Source organism: Lynx rufus, unplaced genomic scaffold (genome assembly GCF_022079265.1).
Source record: "Lynx rufus isolate CCGP_SWC_20201006 ecotype Redwood Valley unplaced genomic scaffold, mLynRuf1.p SCAF_1, whole genome shotgun sequence".
NCBI lineage: Eukaryota > Metazoa > Chordata > Mammalia > Carnivora > Felidae > Lynx > Lynx rufus.
Genome location: NW_025814823.1, coordinates 193,669,762 through 193,684,200, shown reverse-complemented (window position 1 = coordinate 193,684,200; position 14,439 = coordinate 193,669,762). Strand labels below are relative to the sequence as shown.

Below are 14,439 nucleotides of genomic sequence, written 5' to 3'. Positions count from 1 at the left end.
TCTAGCAAAGTGAGGGAGTCAAGACTGCATCCTGGTTTTGTGCCTGTCCCCTCATCCCTCTCTGTAAAAGAAAGGGGTTGGAAGAAGTGATTCTTCAAGCCTCTTCCACCTCTGACATTCTGGAAATCTAAGTTTCTGGTTCTTGTGTCATTTAGGGAGAAATGTCTCCTTCTGTGCTGACTAAAAGTGCCTAACACAGGCAATATTGAGCACAGGCCTGCACCAAGGGTAGATCTTGACCCGATGCCCTGAGAGACAAGCTTCTGGACTGTCTTAGCACCCAGTAGGGTCCACTGTCTCCTTGTTGGAAGCACATCTTCTCTTAACAAACATTTCCTGAGCTGCTTCTTATGGAAGAATATGCCATGCTAAGTAAATCATTCTAGAAGGAATAGACCTCTGGCTTTGTCCATCAGGAACCCACAGAACTGTGGAGAGATGGCGACAGACATACAAACAGCCAGACCACAGGGCCAGTGGGGACCTACCTGAGGCACTCAAGGGCCGGCTAGCAGCTTACTGGCCCTGCAGTCAACCTTCCTGGCTCAGATCCTGGCTCCATGACTTGACCGTGACCTTGGAAAAGTTGCCTCACTTCTCCACATCTCAGTTGCTTCACATTTAAAATGGGGGTGATAATTAAGTACCCACTTCATAGATTTTTGTGAGGATGGAAGAAGTTAAAACATAAAAAAAAAAGAAAAAAAAACCACTTAGAAGAAAAGAGTGGCTGAAACCCAGTAAGCGCTCAATAAATGTTAACTAAAATGATTACATGTTATCATGGAAGCCAAGTCCCCTCTTAGCAACAAATGCAGAGCCAATTTCCAGCTGCATCACCTTGGGCAGGTTACAGACACCTCTAATCCAAATGAAATGGCACAAAAACTTAGAAACACTTAGCATCTGACAATAGCAAGAACATAATCAGCATTGGCAATTATCATTGCTGTTGTTAACCGCAGTGAGATCACAGAGAGAATGGCTTTTTTCCAACGAGGAAACTGGGGAAGGCATCAAGGAGACAGTGCTGTTTGAGTTGACCCCTGGCACAGGCCTCAGCTATGTGAGCCTGGTCTGAGTTCTGGCTGGTGGGAGGCCTGCTCTTTCCTCTGCAAATGCACATCCAGTTCTCTTTCCTTTCTCACCCTCCATCTACAGCCAAAAGAAGAACCACAGAACAAAACACAACTGTCTAAAGATATAGAGAGACAGGACAGAGGTGTGTGTTTGTGTGTGTATGTGTATTAGCCATGCCATTCTGCTCTTCCCAAACCTCCCATGACTTCCTGTTACCTTCAGGATAAAGTCTATATTGTTTAGCCTGGCATTCAAATCCAGGTGTCTCCTGGGGCGCCTGGGTGGTTCAGTGGTTTGAGCATCTGCCTCTTGATTTTGGCTCAGGTCATAATCTCGCAGTTCATGAGATTGAGCTCTACATCTGGCTCCACACTGACAGCATGGAGCTGCTTGGGAATCTCCCTCTTTCTCTCTCTCTCTCTCTCTCTCTCTCTCTCTCTCTCTCTTTCTCTCCTCTCCCAAAATTAAAAAAAAAAAAAATCCATCTTCTACCACTTGCCCACTGCCCTCTTAGGCTAACCCTATCTTCCACCTAGAAGCCATTGAACTTACATATCTGGGAAGATTCCTGCCTTTACATCTTGGCACATGTTCATGGTCTCTCCAACCTGAAAGGTTTGGGCTCAAACTGCCCATCCTTTATGACCTTGTGTGTTGCATGTGTCATGTCTTCCCAAGTAGACTGGGGAACTTCTCAGAGCAAGGACTACCTCTTAGACTTTTTGTATCTCTCTCAACCTCCCACACAATACTACCAGTGTTTTAGCTCAGAGCCTTGCACACGATAGGGATCCAATAAATATTAGCTGAAAGATCTTGGAAAATGAGCCAGTATAAATAACCCACTAATTTAAAAAAATAATAATGTTGGGGCGCCCGGGTGGCGCAGTCGGTTAAGCGTCCGACTTCAGCCAGGTCACGATCTCGCGGTCCGTGAGTTCGAGCCCCGCGTCAGGCTCTGGGCTGATGGCTCGGAGCCTGGAGCCTGTTTCCGATTCTGTGTCTCCCTCTCTCTCTGCCCCTCCCCCATTCATGCTCTGTCTCTCTCTGTCCCCAAAAAAATAAACGTTGAAAAAAAAAATTAAAAAAAAATAAATAATAATGTTTTCAGCCAATAATTTTAGGCACTAATATATACTCAGTATTATAATATTTCATAATTGGAAATAAGAGAAATAAATGATAAAGCATAAAATAACAATCACCTAGGAAGTTAAATCTAGATGGAAAAAATACAGGTAAATATAAAAATAAAGCAAAAGGAATTTAATGTTTAAATCATATGATTCCAACTGCCATTCAGAATGAGCTCAGGAAGAGAAGGGTTAATAGAAATAAAGCAAAAGGGGTTTGAGCTTGTGAACAACTGCAAGGAATTTAGTTTCCACAGCCATGGCTTGCACTGTACAAAATATTCTAGCTGCATTAAGAGTTAAACCCGCCCCCTCTTCACAGGGGCAATTTCTAGGCTCAGCCCATCATGGTGAGGATGTTCAAGAGGGTGGGACTGTGAGGACCTGGATGGAGAGCACTTTACCTCTTGTTATTTTTATCTACCAATGCTTTAGAGCCTGGTGTGTCCAATATTGTATGATATGATGCCTAGATCCTTGCTTTTTTGTCTGGTGTTGGCTGGGTGGTCCACAGTAGGCCAGTCCTGAGGAGCCTGTCTCATCTCACGTCACCACTTTCCTCTCCTTAACAGATCGGTTACTGGAATGAAGATGATAAGTTTGTCCCTGCAGCCACCGATGCTCAAGCTGGGGGGGACAATTCAAGTGTCCAGAATAGAACATACATCGTTACTACAATCCTAGTGAGTACTCAGTCCTTCATCGAGGTTATCTAGATGGAAGCTAGACCAACACAAAGGTTTTCCCCAGGAGCATAAGCTGGTTGTTCTTCTTGCCGAAACCATGCTATAGGTAGAAAGAGGGAGTAGAAAAAGGAGTTTCCTAGAAATTAGAGATGCTGTTTTCACTCTGGTTCTGCTATGATTTCATTTTGTATACTGGGATAAGTCACTTACCCTCCTTTGAGCCATAGTTTACCCATATATAAGACATAATGGTGAGACTAAATTATGGTGGTTCTCAGACTGTACACTCCTTAGTAGAAGCCATTTTCTAAGAAAGTCTCCTAAAAGCCAGCACTTTAGCTACTTTATATCCACTGAACTGCTGTGATTTTCAGTGATTGCCTGTGAGAAAGCTGGAGACTGTTTAGGGCCTACTTTCCCAACATAGTGCCCTAGAGGCACCTCCAAAAAATACAAATCTCCTGGAACATAATTTAAAAGGGTGAGCTCCACATGTGAATTATGAAATATTCTTATTTTAAGAGTTTACTTTCTTAGCCCAAGAAGTTTTGTAATGGACGGAGCAGAAATGCAGGAAGTAGGTTTAGGGACTTAGAGAGACCAAAGTTAACCAACGTTGTTGACATCTTCCCCTGCCATGCCAAAGTCCTCCTTACCTATGAGTGGACCCACAACCCACATTCTCTCTCCCCCATTTTTCTACCAGGAAGATCCGTATGTGATGCTCAAGAAGAATGCCAACCAGTTTGAGGGCAATGACCGCTATGAGGGCTACTGTGTAGAGCTGGCAGCAGAGATTGCCAAACATGTGGGCTACTCCTACCGTCTTGAGATTGTCAGCGATGGAAAATATGGAGCCCGTGACCCTGACACCAAGGCTTGGAATGGCATGGTGGGAGAGCTGGTCTATGGAGTAAGTTCTCCACAGGGTGGGGGATTGGAGGACAGGGAGAGAGTTTGACAGAAAATAATTTGGTGGTTGGCTGACCCTGTCCACAGATGACTATTGGACCCCCTAACTTAGTATAGTTGCTGCCAAAAAGATGAGGTGTTCAAAATCCAGTATCTTGAGACATTCTTTGTTCAAGGCTACTTACTGGTCCCGGCTTTCTCAGTTCAGTCTTGTGACTGCAGTTGATCATGATCTAACACAGGCAATACTGAGATTCAGGATGAGTTTTCCTGAGGCAGACCGCTGAGTTGCCACTCCCCTGCTCAAAATCATTTATGGCCCCTCCATATAAACTTCTTCCCTGGTGCCAGATGCACCCTGGATTCAACCTAACTTTCTAGTCACTCACCCCAATATTACCTTTCCGATGCCATCCACTTCAGCAAGACCACCCCTGAGTCACTCTGTTCTCTATAGTGCTCCCTTCCATTAAGTACCCCCAAACTCCTGTCCCTTCTCCAAAAATCTATATCAAATATTGCTTTTTCCAAGGTGTCATTTCTTTCTCCCCATAACAGGTATTAACTCTCCTTTCTAAGTGCTCTTGCCTTCCCCTGCAGGATTTAGTTTCTGTTTCTGTTGTGGCTTACCTTGCCTTGTATAATAGTTTTCTGTGTAATAGGAGTAGGTCTCTCTGTCTTTATATCACTCACTGCACTTGAAATAACACCATGCACGATTGCTATAAAATCTTCAATAAGTTGAAGCATTTCTGAGAAGCCACTGAATGTCTGAATTGCTTTAAGTATTTAAGGAATCACTGAGAAGTAAAAGATCGGATCCCTGTCCCCAAGGATCTTAACATTTTATTGGGTAGAAAATACAATGAGAGAGAGTAGTAAAAGATAGTATGGTTCAAGGATCAGGCAAGGGGCTAACATGAGTTTGTCTAGCCATCAAAAAAGATATGGAAACTGAAAATTGCCCATGTTCAAATAGAGAGAAAGGCAGCCCAGGAATTTCTAAAGTACAAACAATAGAATGGTGATGGAAATAAGAGAGGTGTAAGGAGAGTGTGAAAACATTGGTCATTGGGGTGCCTGGATGGCTCAGTCAGTTAAGCCTCTGACTCTTGATTTCAGCTCAGGTCATGATCTCATGGTTTGTAGACTCAAGCCCCGCATCAGGATCTGTGCTGACAGCATGGAGCCTACTTGGGATTCTCTCTTTCCCTCTCTGCCCCTCCCCTGTTTGTTCTCTCTCTCTCTCTCTCTCTGTCTCTCTCTGTCTCTCTGTCTCTCTGTGTCTCTAAATAAATAAATTAAAAAAGAAAAGAAAACAGTGGTCATTTGTGTAGAGGGCTTGGATTGAGCAGTCAGGGCTATGGTTGAGTATGAAGTGACAAGGGGAAGAGTGGATTGATTCAGTGAGTACTGGGAGATGATGAAGATACTTGAGTAGAGAAACAACAAATGTAATGTAAGAAATCAGCCACTACTTGCAGGAAAGGGACCACCACAGCTTTACTCACAGAAACTGAAGATTATAGGCAGGGTCTCTGAGCAGAAGCATATACTAAGTCACAGGTTGATGTTGAGTTCCGGCCAGGATGAAGCAACCATTTAGGTTAAATTCCATTCTCCAATATCTAGGCAATAGGACTCATGATGGCCATGGGAGCCATACAAAGGGAACTCAAAAAAGAGATGAAATAAGGAAAATCTTCCATAGGAAAGTGGCTTTCAAGATGACCTAATAAGATGGTTAATGAGTTGAGGAGTGGAAGGTACTTCTACCCTTTCTCCTCCCTCTACTTCTCTCACTCTGGGAAGCTCCACTGATGACAGAGAGCTGGACGGTTAATGCTGCATCTGGAGGCTGGTTTCCATGGGAACCTCCACTAGCATTCATCTTCGACCTCACCCCATGGACCACAGTTCCCTTAGCAAAAGGCCTGTGATCCTGGCAGAACAATGGTATGATCATCCTGAGGTCAAGCTTCCCAATAGCCAACAGTCAGTGGTGGGTCACTGGCTCATCAGTAAGAAACCAGAGTTACCTCTGATGCCCCAGGGCCAGCCCTTTCCCATCCATCCCCTCTCCTCCATCAGGCCTGTCCCTCTGTGCTCTATAAACTGTGTTCTCAATACTCCATGATGGGCCCAATTCAACATCCTCCCTTGAGTTTTGGTCTGGCTTTCTTTTTCTGTACCCCTGAGGAAGAATAGAGGAGTTTGAGGAACTATCTGTCAGCCACAAACAACCAGAAGGTCAGACAAAACTCATTTGGAGGCTCCCAAATTGATTCTTTCTGTGCCTTTTAAATAGTTAAGCCAATCAAGGTCTCTTTCATCTTCTTTTGCTCCACCTTGTTCTTTTTTTTTTATATGAAATTTATTGTCAAATTGGTTTCCATACAACACCCAGTGCTCATCCCAACAGATGCCCTCCTCAATACCCATCACCCACCCCCCATCAACCCTCAGTTTGTTCTCAGTTTTTAAGAGTCTCTTATGTTGTTCCACCTTGTTCTTATCAAAAACTGTAGTAGTAGCATTTCCACAGGTAGTATGTGTCGGTGCCATGCTAAATATTTGACCCACGTTATTTCACTTCCTCCTCCTAACAACCCCATAAGACAGATACAATTATTTTCCACATTTCATAGATAAGGACACTGAGGCCCAGTGGGGGGGGGGGTATGTAATTTGGCAAAGGACAGCTAGTAAAAGCAGAGTTGTGACATGCAGCCTGGCTTTTGAACTCCAAGCCATCTGAGCACTGGACTGTAAGGCTACTGTTTACTGGCAATGGGCATAGCAATAGTGTCTGCATTCTCAGATGCCACATGCTACAAATGAAGTTTCTGCTTCTTGCATGGATTTGGCTTTGTGCTTGATTCACAGGTGGCTTCCCTGCCTGTCCTTTGTCTTGGTGGAGCAGAACGAGAGTGAACTTTGACGGCAGGCACCTGCAAGTTATTGAACCGCTGTAAAACAGGGAAAGTGAATCCCGTATCCCCGGGCTGGGGTGGGGAGTTTACCTACACAGTGCCTGGCTCAGAGTAGCTCTCCAACCTTAATGGTTTTCTTCACATTTCGCCTTTACCTACAACATCAAAACTGTTTACTGTCTCCCCAGGATTGTTTCTAGACATCACATATTTTGTTTGGGGCTCGCCTAGGTCAGTGGTTCTCAAAGTGTGATGTCTGGACCAGTAGCATCAACATCATTGGGGAACTTATTAGAAATGCAAATTCTCGGGGCACCTGGGTGGCTCAGTCAATTAAGCATCTGACTTTGGCTCAGGTCACGATCTCACGGTTCATGGGTTCAAGCCCCGTGTCAGGCTCTGTGCTGACAGCTCAGAGCGTTGGAGCCTGCTTTAGATTCTGTGTTTCCCTCTCTGCCCTCCCCAGCTCCTGCTATTGTCTCTGTCTCCCCCCAAAATAAATAAATATTAAAAAAAAAAAGAAATGCAAATTCTCAGGTATCACGCCGAGATCCAGAAACTCTGCCACCTGCATTTTTAAAAGCCCTCTAGGTGATTCTGACGTATGCTTAATTTTGGAAGCTACTATCCTAATGTCAATTTAAGTAAATAATTTTGAGCATCTGTGGAATGCTTACACTTCACAGTATTCTCACATATTTGAATTCTTTTGATCCTCACAAAACCATCCTATCAAATAGGTAGGGCAAAAAATTATTACGCGTCCTTTTTTTTTTTTTTTTTTTTTTAGCGAGGGATTTGATATTCCAAAAGACAACAGTTTCACTTAAGGCCACATGGTCAGCAAGTCACCAGCAGAGCAGCCAGGTCTAACTTTCCCAGGTAAGCTCTGCCTTTGACCAATCCTGCAGAGCGCCACTAACAACCTCAGGTGCTGGAAATCACCTCTTAAGACCTCTCAGTCAATGTCAGACAAACCGAAACACTGCAGCTTTGCACAAATCACCTTCCCTCTCTGGACCCGAGTTTTTCTCTATAAAGTAAGGTCATTGAATGTAGCATCTCCCACTGTGTATGTCTCCTACACAGATGGGTCTCTTTTGATGCTCAGGGATCCACGGCCAGATAATTTTAGAAGTATTACATCTACTTACCTCTCTAGGAAATTCTCAGTGCACAGTGATCTTCTAAAGGTTCTGAGGAGTCTCGCCCCACCTGTTTAAGTTCATATTTCCTAGATTCATGTTTCCTAATTTTCACACTGTTTTTATGTTAACATCCTTCCAGAAATAATGTTCTATGAAACAAATCTTGGAACTGCTGAATGAACTAAGCATTATGCTGATGTGCTTCTGTGATTTTTCCAGACCACAGTCCCTTTCATTAACTCACATCAGGAGGCACCAAACGAATCCATTCAATTCCTGTTACCACCTTCAAAGCTGGTCTTCATTCACCTCCCTTTTGGGTAACATGTAGTAGTCCCTCTAAGTCATTTCCATTACTTTTCTCCTCCATTCCTTTTCTATCTATATTAGGGTACAGACAAAAGAGTAGGTATCTTCTCCCTTGCACTTGCTTGTAAGTATTTGCAAAATAATAATAATAATAATAATAATAAAAGATTTATGCAGTGACTATTAGGGAAAAAAAGCAGAATTACTATCAAATTCACATTGCTTTATGGAAAGTTTCTTTCCCTGGGTGAGATCTTAAGTCATTCTGAAGCCAGGGTTTTTATTCCACTTGAAGCACCTTCTCAAAAACCCCAGCCAATGACAGTAATCAGCCGAAATCTTCTCTATGCAACACCAGTCAGCAGCTAAGTGGGGCACTCATCTGCACACATCTGTCACCAGTTTCACATCTGGACTGTTGTGCATCATGAGAGAAAGCCATCCACCTGGAACAGACTTGTACAGATGTGTCTCTCATTTCAAAAATGAGTTTTGTGGCACCTGTCCATGGAACCTTCTTGGGTTTCCAGGATCTCTTGATCTCAAGCCAACAGAGCAGTGGATTTTTATTTGTGTAGATGCCAGTGCTTCTGCCATTAGGGAGAGGGAGGAAAGACCGAAGACCAAGGATGGTGATTCCACATGCTAGATGCTCAAAGATGAGCATTTCTTGCAACCTTTTTTATGTTTGTCTACATGGATCTGAATTTTAAAAATTGAATTGTTTGTATGTTTCTTAGGCGTCTTCACGAACAATACTTGTGATGCTTCTTTTCCTCCTCTCTTTAAGGCCTTCACTCACATAATTCCCTCCTTCTGAAATGTGTCCTGTGCCAGAGCAACAAGATCCTACCCCTCTTCAATGCCAAATTTGTGTGTCACCTCTTTTATGATGTAGCCCCCGATCTCCTCAGCCAGAATTAATGCCTCTCTTGTCTCCTGTATCATTGTGTATCTCTTGGCTAGTACATCCAGCCTACCTGGTAGACTGAAAAATTGCGGGGGAGGGGAGGGGTGAGAGGAGGGAAAGGTGGATATGTATAATGACTCTCTTACTAGTTTGTAATACCCTGAGTGTAGGGACTGTAGCTTACCCTCAGCATCCAGCCTAGGGCTTGAACATAAAGAAGTGCCCAGTAAGAGTTTATTGAGTTAAATTTGCCTTTACCACACTATTAGCTAGGGATATCTTGGCTGCAGGTAAAAGAAACCCAATCCAAGCTGGCTTAGGCAAACAGAAGGGCTGGCTCATGTTCCTGGGAACAAATAGAATATATTAACCCATCTTCCTTGGAGTCTGGGGTAAGCCCTGAATTTAGCATGGCCCAAATGACATTCTGGATCAGTTTCTAAATCTCTCACTCTGACTCTCGGGGCTAATGCTCATTAAATGGACTTGAGTCCTATACCATTTTTGAATGAATCATTCTGACCAGGGAAATGAAGTATACCGATGGCCAAACCTGGGTCATGCACTTCACTATGTAACCAGGGTGATTAGCTGATTTGAACTAGAAGGACTGAGAGTGGACAGGAGTGGTTCTTCTTGTGGAGGAAGGAGGCATGGCTGCTGGGAAGGCAGAAGCCACAGATATCACAACATCCCCCTTCTAGTAAGGTGAGGAAGATGCCCTAACAGTTAGAACTGTCAAACACTGGGATAATCTCTCCTATAAGACAGTGAGCTGATCATTCATTTGTCAGAAATATAGACAGTAGGAGGAATTAGACTTCTGAGTTTCTTTTCAACTCGCACATCCTTTAAAATGCAAAAGAATATTCAGTGGAGAAAGAAACAAGAGAACAGAGAGCTGCTGAGCTCAACTGCATTTTTTCTTCTTCTTCTTCTTCTTCTTCCTTTTTTTTTTTTTTTTTTTTTTTGCAGAGAGCCGATGTGGCCGTGGCTCCTTTAACTATCACCTTGGTCCGGGAAGAGGTGATAGATTTCTCCAAGCCATTTATGAGTTTGGGGATCTCCATCATGATAAAAAAGCCGCAGAAGTCCAAGCCGGGGGTCTTCTCCTTCCTCGATCCTTTGGCTTATGAAATTTGGATGTGCATTGTCTTTGCCTACATTGGAGTGAGTGTCGTCCTTTTCCTGGTCAGCCGCTTCAGCCCCTATGAATGGCACAGTGAAGAGTTTGAGGAAGGGCGGGACCAGACAACCAGTGACCAATCCAATGAGTTTGGGATATTCAACAGTTTGTGGTTCTCCCTGGGAGCATTCATGCAACAAGGATGTGACATTTCTCCCAGGTCAGTCAGCTCTTCTCAACCCCTTTGCTCAATGCTTATTTTTCTTGGAAAACAAAGCAAATATTGGAAAGTTAAGAGATAGGAATTATTTCCAGACTTCACTGTATTCAGCTTTTCAGCTATGCTTTACAGCCAACTGTCCAGTGCATGCTGTCCATCGGCTGGATGCATCCTGTGTCTGAGCCAGCTCTGTCTGCTATCTGGTTGATGTGCTCCATCAAGATTAATAGGGATAATCACAAGTCTGGTGTTCTGTAGCTGCAAGGAACAGAGAAGGGATGGAGGAGAGTATGGTACAGCTAACACTTAGTAAGCACCTACTATATGCTAAGCAAGGGTTTGAGTCCCATACATCCATTATCTCACTGATTCCTCACAGAAGCATAAGGTGGGACTCTTGTTATATCTTCTTTCATAAATGAGGAACCACACAAATGTTGAATATCTTGCCAAGGTTACAGAGCTTGTAGCTAGGTGAGTTGAGATTCAGACCACCATCCTATGCGACTTTCTAAATGATGGAAGGAGAACACTGAACTATGAGTGGGTTCTAGTACCGGCTATAGCATGCTAGGTATGGCCCTGAGTAGGTCACCTGACCTAGCAGACCTAGGTTTCTTCATTTTTAAGAGAAAAGGGTTCTCTTTTTCTTAGTTCTGAACAGACCTTGGAAATAATCTAGTTCTAATGGTGATGTAAATTTGTTTCTTGTAGTTCGAACATGGGATTTCTCAGAGGTGCCTCAGATAGTGCATTGAGAGTGCTAGGGTGCCCAAATCAGTGAGGCCGCAGCCTCCACATGGAACCACAGTAGGTCCACTTTGTCTGTTTTATACATTAGACTGCAAATATTATTGTTTTTTCAAAAAAATGATTCCTAAGCCAAGAAAGAAAAAAAGGAGGAAGGATGGAAAGGCGGCGGGGGCATAAAAGAAACTTGAAAACTCCCAATCTAGCCCAGTCCTCACATTTATTGACCTCCTGTCTTTGTGTATGATGTTCTTTCAACTACATTCTGGAATGTTCATGTGACAGCTCCCCTCCAGTTTATCTGATATACAAGCACTGACTGTATTTCCCTTTCCTTTTACAGTTGTTCAGTGTCTATGAACTCCTTTTCCATTAGGCAGTCCCTTGTAGACTACCAAGTTTCTAAAGCATGTGGGGAGGCATGACTTAGAACTTGGCTGTCATAAATAGATTTGCACACATTGTCACCTTCTGGGGGCAAGTTACATAAATATTAAGGCCTTATAGGCAAGTGCTGGAGGCATCTTAGCCACCTGTCTGTTTTGCATTTGAGTGTCAATGAGAACCAATATTCCTGAGTAGCAAAGGAATAAAATCTTCCTAAGGATCTTCCCTCAGGACTCATTTTGGCTGCTGTATAATTTAGGTAGTCTCATTGTTCACCATTATAATCTTGTTTTTCTTTAAATAAGAAGACAGTTGGGGGGTGGGGTGCGTGGGAGAGGAGGTGTGAGACTGGATGCTTGGCCAATACTGGCAAACACATGGTGAAGAGTAGACAGAACCAAGTAGGGGAAGGACTTGCTTAAAAATAAATCAGGCCAGTAGATAAACAGTGGGAAGAAATGACTCTTAGCTAGTCAGTATAACATAGGGCCATCACAATATGCATATGTCCAAAAAGACCCATGGGCTTGTTTTTCTCCATTATTTCCTTCATCAGTGGGCATCTCACCTTCTAATGGCACCCAAGTGGTCTGACCTCAGGATACGTCTCCACCCATTCTCCGATTGTGTCAAGTTGGTGGCCCACAAAAGCTAAGTCCTCTGGGAGGCATGTTTGTGCTTGATCCGCACAGAATTTGGCAATGGTTGTGCAAAGCTGAGTGGCAGCCACCCCCTTAGCTGATCCTTGCACACTCCACCGCACTGCAGCCCCCAGGTAACCACCTTCATTCCTTTGTTACTCAGCTGGCCCCTGGGAGAGTATTTGAGTTTGTGACCTCGGGCTGCAAAAGGATTTTCAAACATTGTCTCCAGGTCTTCTAAGGGTTCCACTAGAGTATCTTAGGAACCGACACTGAGGTGAAAAGGAGACTATGAAGGACCCATCCGAGCCTCCTTCCTCCCAATCTTTGATAGAACACCTCCACTCTATGCCTGTTTTTTTCACTGGTAAATGGAACCGTTACCACCTTAAGTATTGTTATGAGGTTTAAAATAGATTGATATATGTAGGACCCATAATATAATATCCAGGAAGCACTATAAGACAAGGGCCATTTTTTAATATTTTACTGATTTTATATATTGGGCTTCTACTAAACTTCACTGGAAGAAAGGGTGCTCACACTGATGTGAAAGCCACTGGACTTCTCCCTTCTTGCGAAGTCCAGGGACAAAGCATAAACAGCCAGTGGTTGATCCCAGAGACCAGCAACACCAGGATTCCTGAGACTTCTTCTCACAGGAACTGGGAGGAAGGATTTGTCATTTTGGATTAAAGAGTCTTACAGACAAAAGAGTAAACATTCCAGAATAAGAAGTAATATCTACTTGAGGTGACTTTTCCTTATCAGGCCCACCCTGGCCATTCCCAGAGCTTAGAGACCTGTAGAAACCCTGAGAGTCAGAGTATACACTACAGTGTATCCTGGAAATACACGCTAAAAAGAAAAGGCATGTACTTCATCTCACTTGGGCCATACAAAAAAGACAAGGACACTTAGACAGTGAGTGATCAGAGCCAGAGACCAAGCAAGCAGCTGCAAACATCAACAGAAGCTTTTATTGTTGCTGTCTATGTATTCCCTGATGAAATCATACGTGTCATGAGCCTCTGACATGCAAAGTACTGTGTCAGAGACACTCTGGGTGCTGTGGTGGGAAGAACTTTAAGGGGCTTGTTTGCATCAAACATCCTTTCAAACGAGCTTCAATTAGTTACTCTTGCTGTTTACTTAAAGAAAATATCGTAAATCCTCACTAATTTAGAATTTGGAAAACCAAGTGCCATCTGAATTACATGTATGTACATTCATACACAAGTAGCTTTATCTCTTTTAATCTCTTCAAAGTTCATGTTAATGTCTGTCACCCAAAAGCCAACAAAATGTAGCTAAATGTGGTTGCCTGCAATTAACACAATAATCTGACCACAGCAATATGAACAGATAGTTATCTTTCTTACATTATTAGAAAAGCAGAACTAGTCAGTGGTTCATGGTTCAGTGAAATCAGGATCTGCTGTTTTGTGACTGTCTTGACATTTTCTCATATTCACAAGATGGCTACACCAAGATATTGCGTCCATGTTCAAACAACAAGAAAGGGAAGGAGTGTTGCCATTTCTGTCTCTTTGGATCAGAAAAACAAAAGCTTAATGGAATACTCCCTACCCCAGCAGCTGATATCTGCTTCTATCTTATTAGTGAGAACAGTGGCCCTTCCTTCCTAGTGGCAAGCAAGGCCAGTAGAGCAAGAATTTAGGTATTCTAGCCTCTAGAGGGGAACATATGGGGATAGATGTTGGGGTGGGTCACCAGCAGCACTGGCCACAGTGCCTGAAGTCAATGTTTTTCTGCACTTATATCATGAATAAATCATCTGTAATTAACACATTCAATGACATATGCCAGTAAATCCTCTTGAAATTCTTTAAAGACTTTTCCCACCTCCCTTTAACATATTTATATGTGAAATTGGTTTTGTACAAGCCATTTTAATATTCAGAGTTACAATTCAGTTTAGCTGTGATCACACATTACAATTTTTTTCATTAGGCCGATGGTGAGATTAAAATGCTATCCATGAATTGACTTCATAGGCCTGCTTCTTGTGTCCAACGACCTATTTTTAAGAGATCTTTAGATTCATTTTCCCATGGAGAGGAACATTTTGAGAAGAGATATATTAAAGGAGGGACAAAACTGTCAAAACAGCAAAATTTATCTTTAGTTCCCTCAATCTTCTTTTCTGTACCCTTTTCCCCCTATTTGTGACCAGTGTCATT

General features: G+C 43.1%; 1 protein-coding gene across 4 annotated transcripts in view; it reads left to right on the top strand.

Moving 5' to 3' along the window:
• The window catches only part of GRIA1 (glutamate ionotropic receptor AMPA type subunit 1), a 304,474-nt gene that overhangs the window by 208,981 nt on the left and 81,054 nt on the right, over positions 1-14,439 (top strand). For all 4 annotated transcript variants that reach the window (XM_047073505.1, XM_047073496.1, XM_047073479.1 and 1 more), the window contains 3 exons: positions 2,786-2,896; positions 3,606-3,812; positions 10,087-10,457. In XM_047073505.1, the coding sequence (XP_046929461.1) occupies positions 2,786-2,896; positions 3,606-3,812; positions 10,087-10,457 (689 nt within the window). The remainder of the gene's footprint in view (positions 1-2,785; positions 2,897-3,605; positions 3,813-10,086; positions 10,458-14,439) is intronic.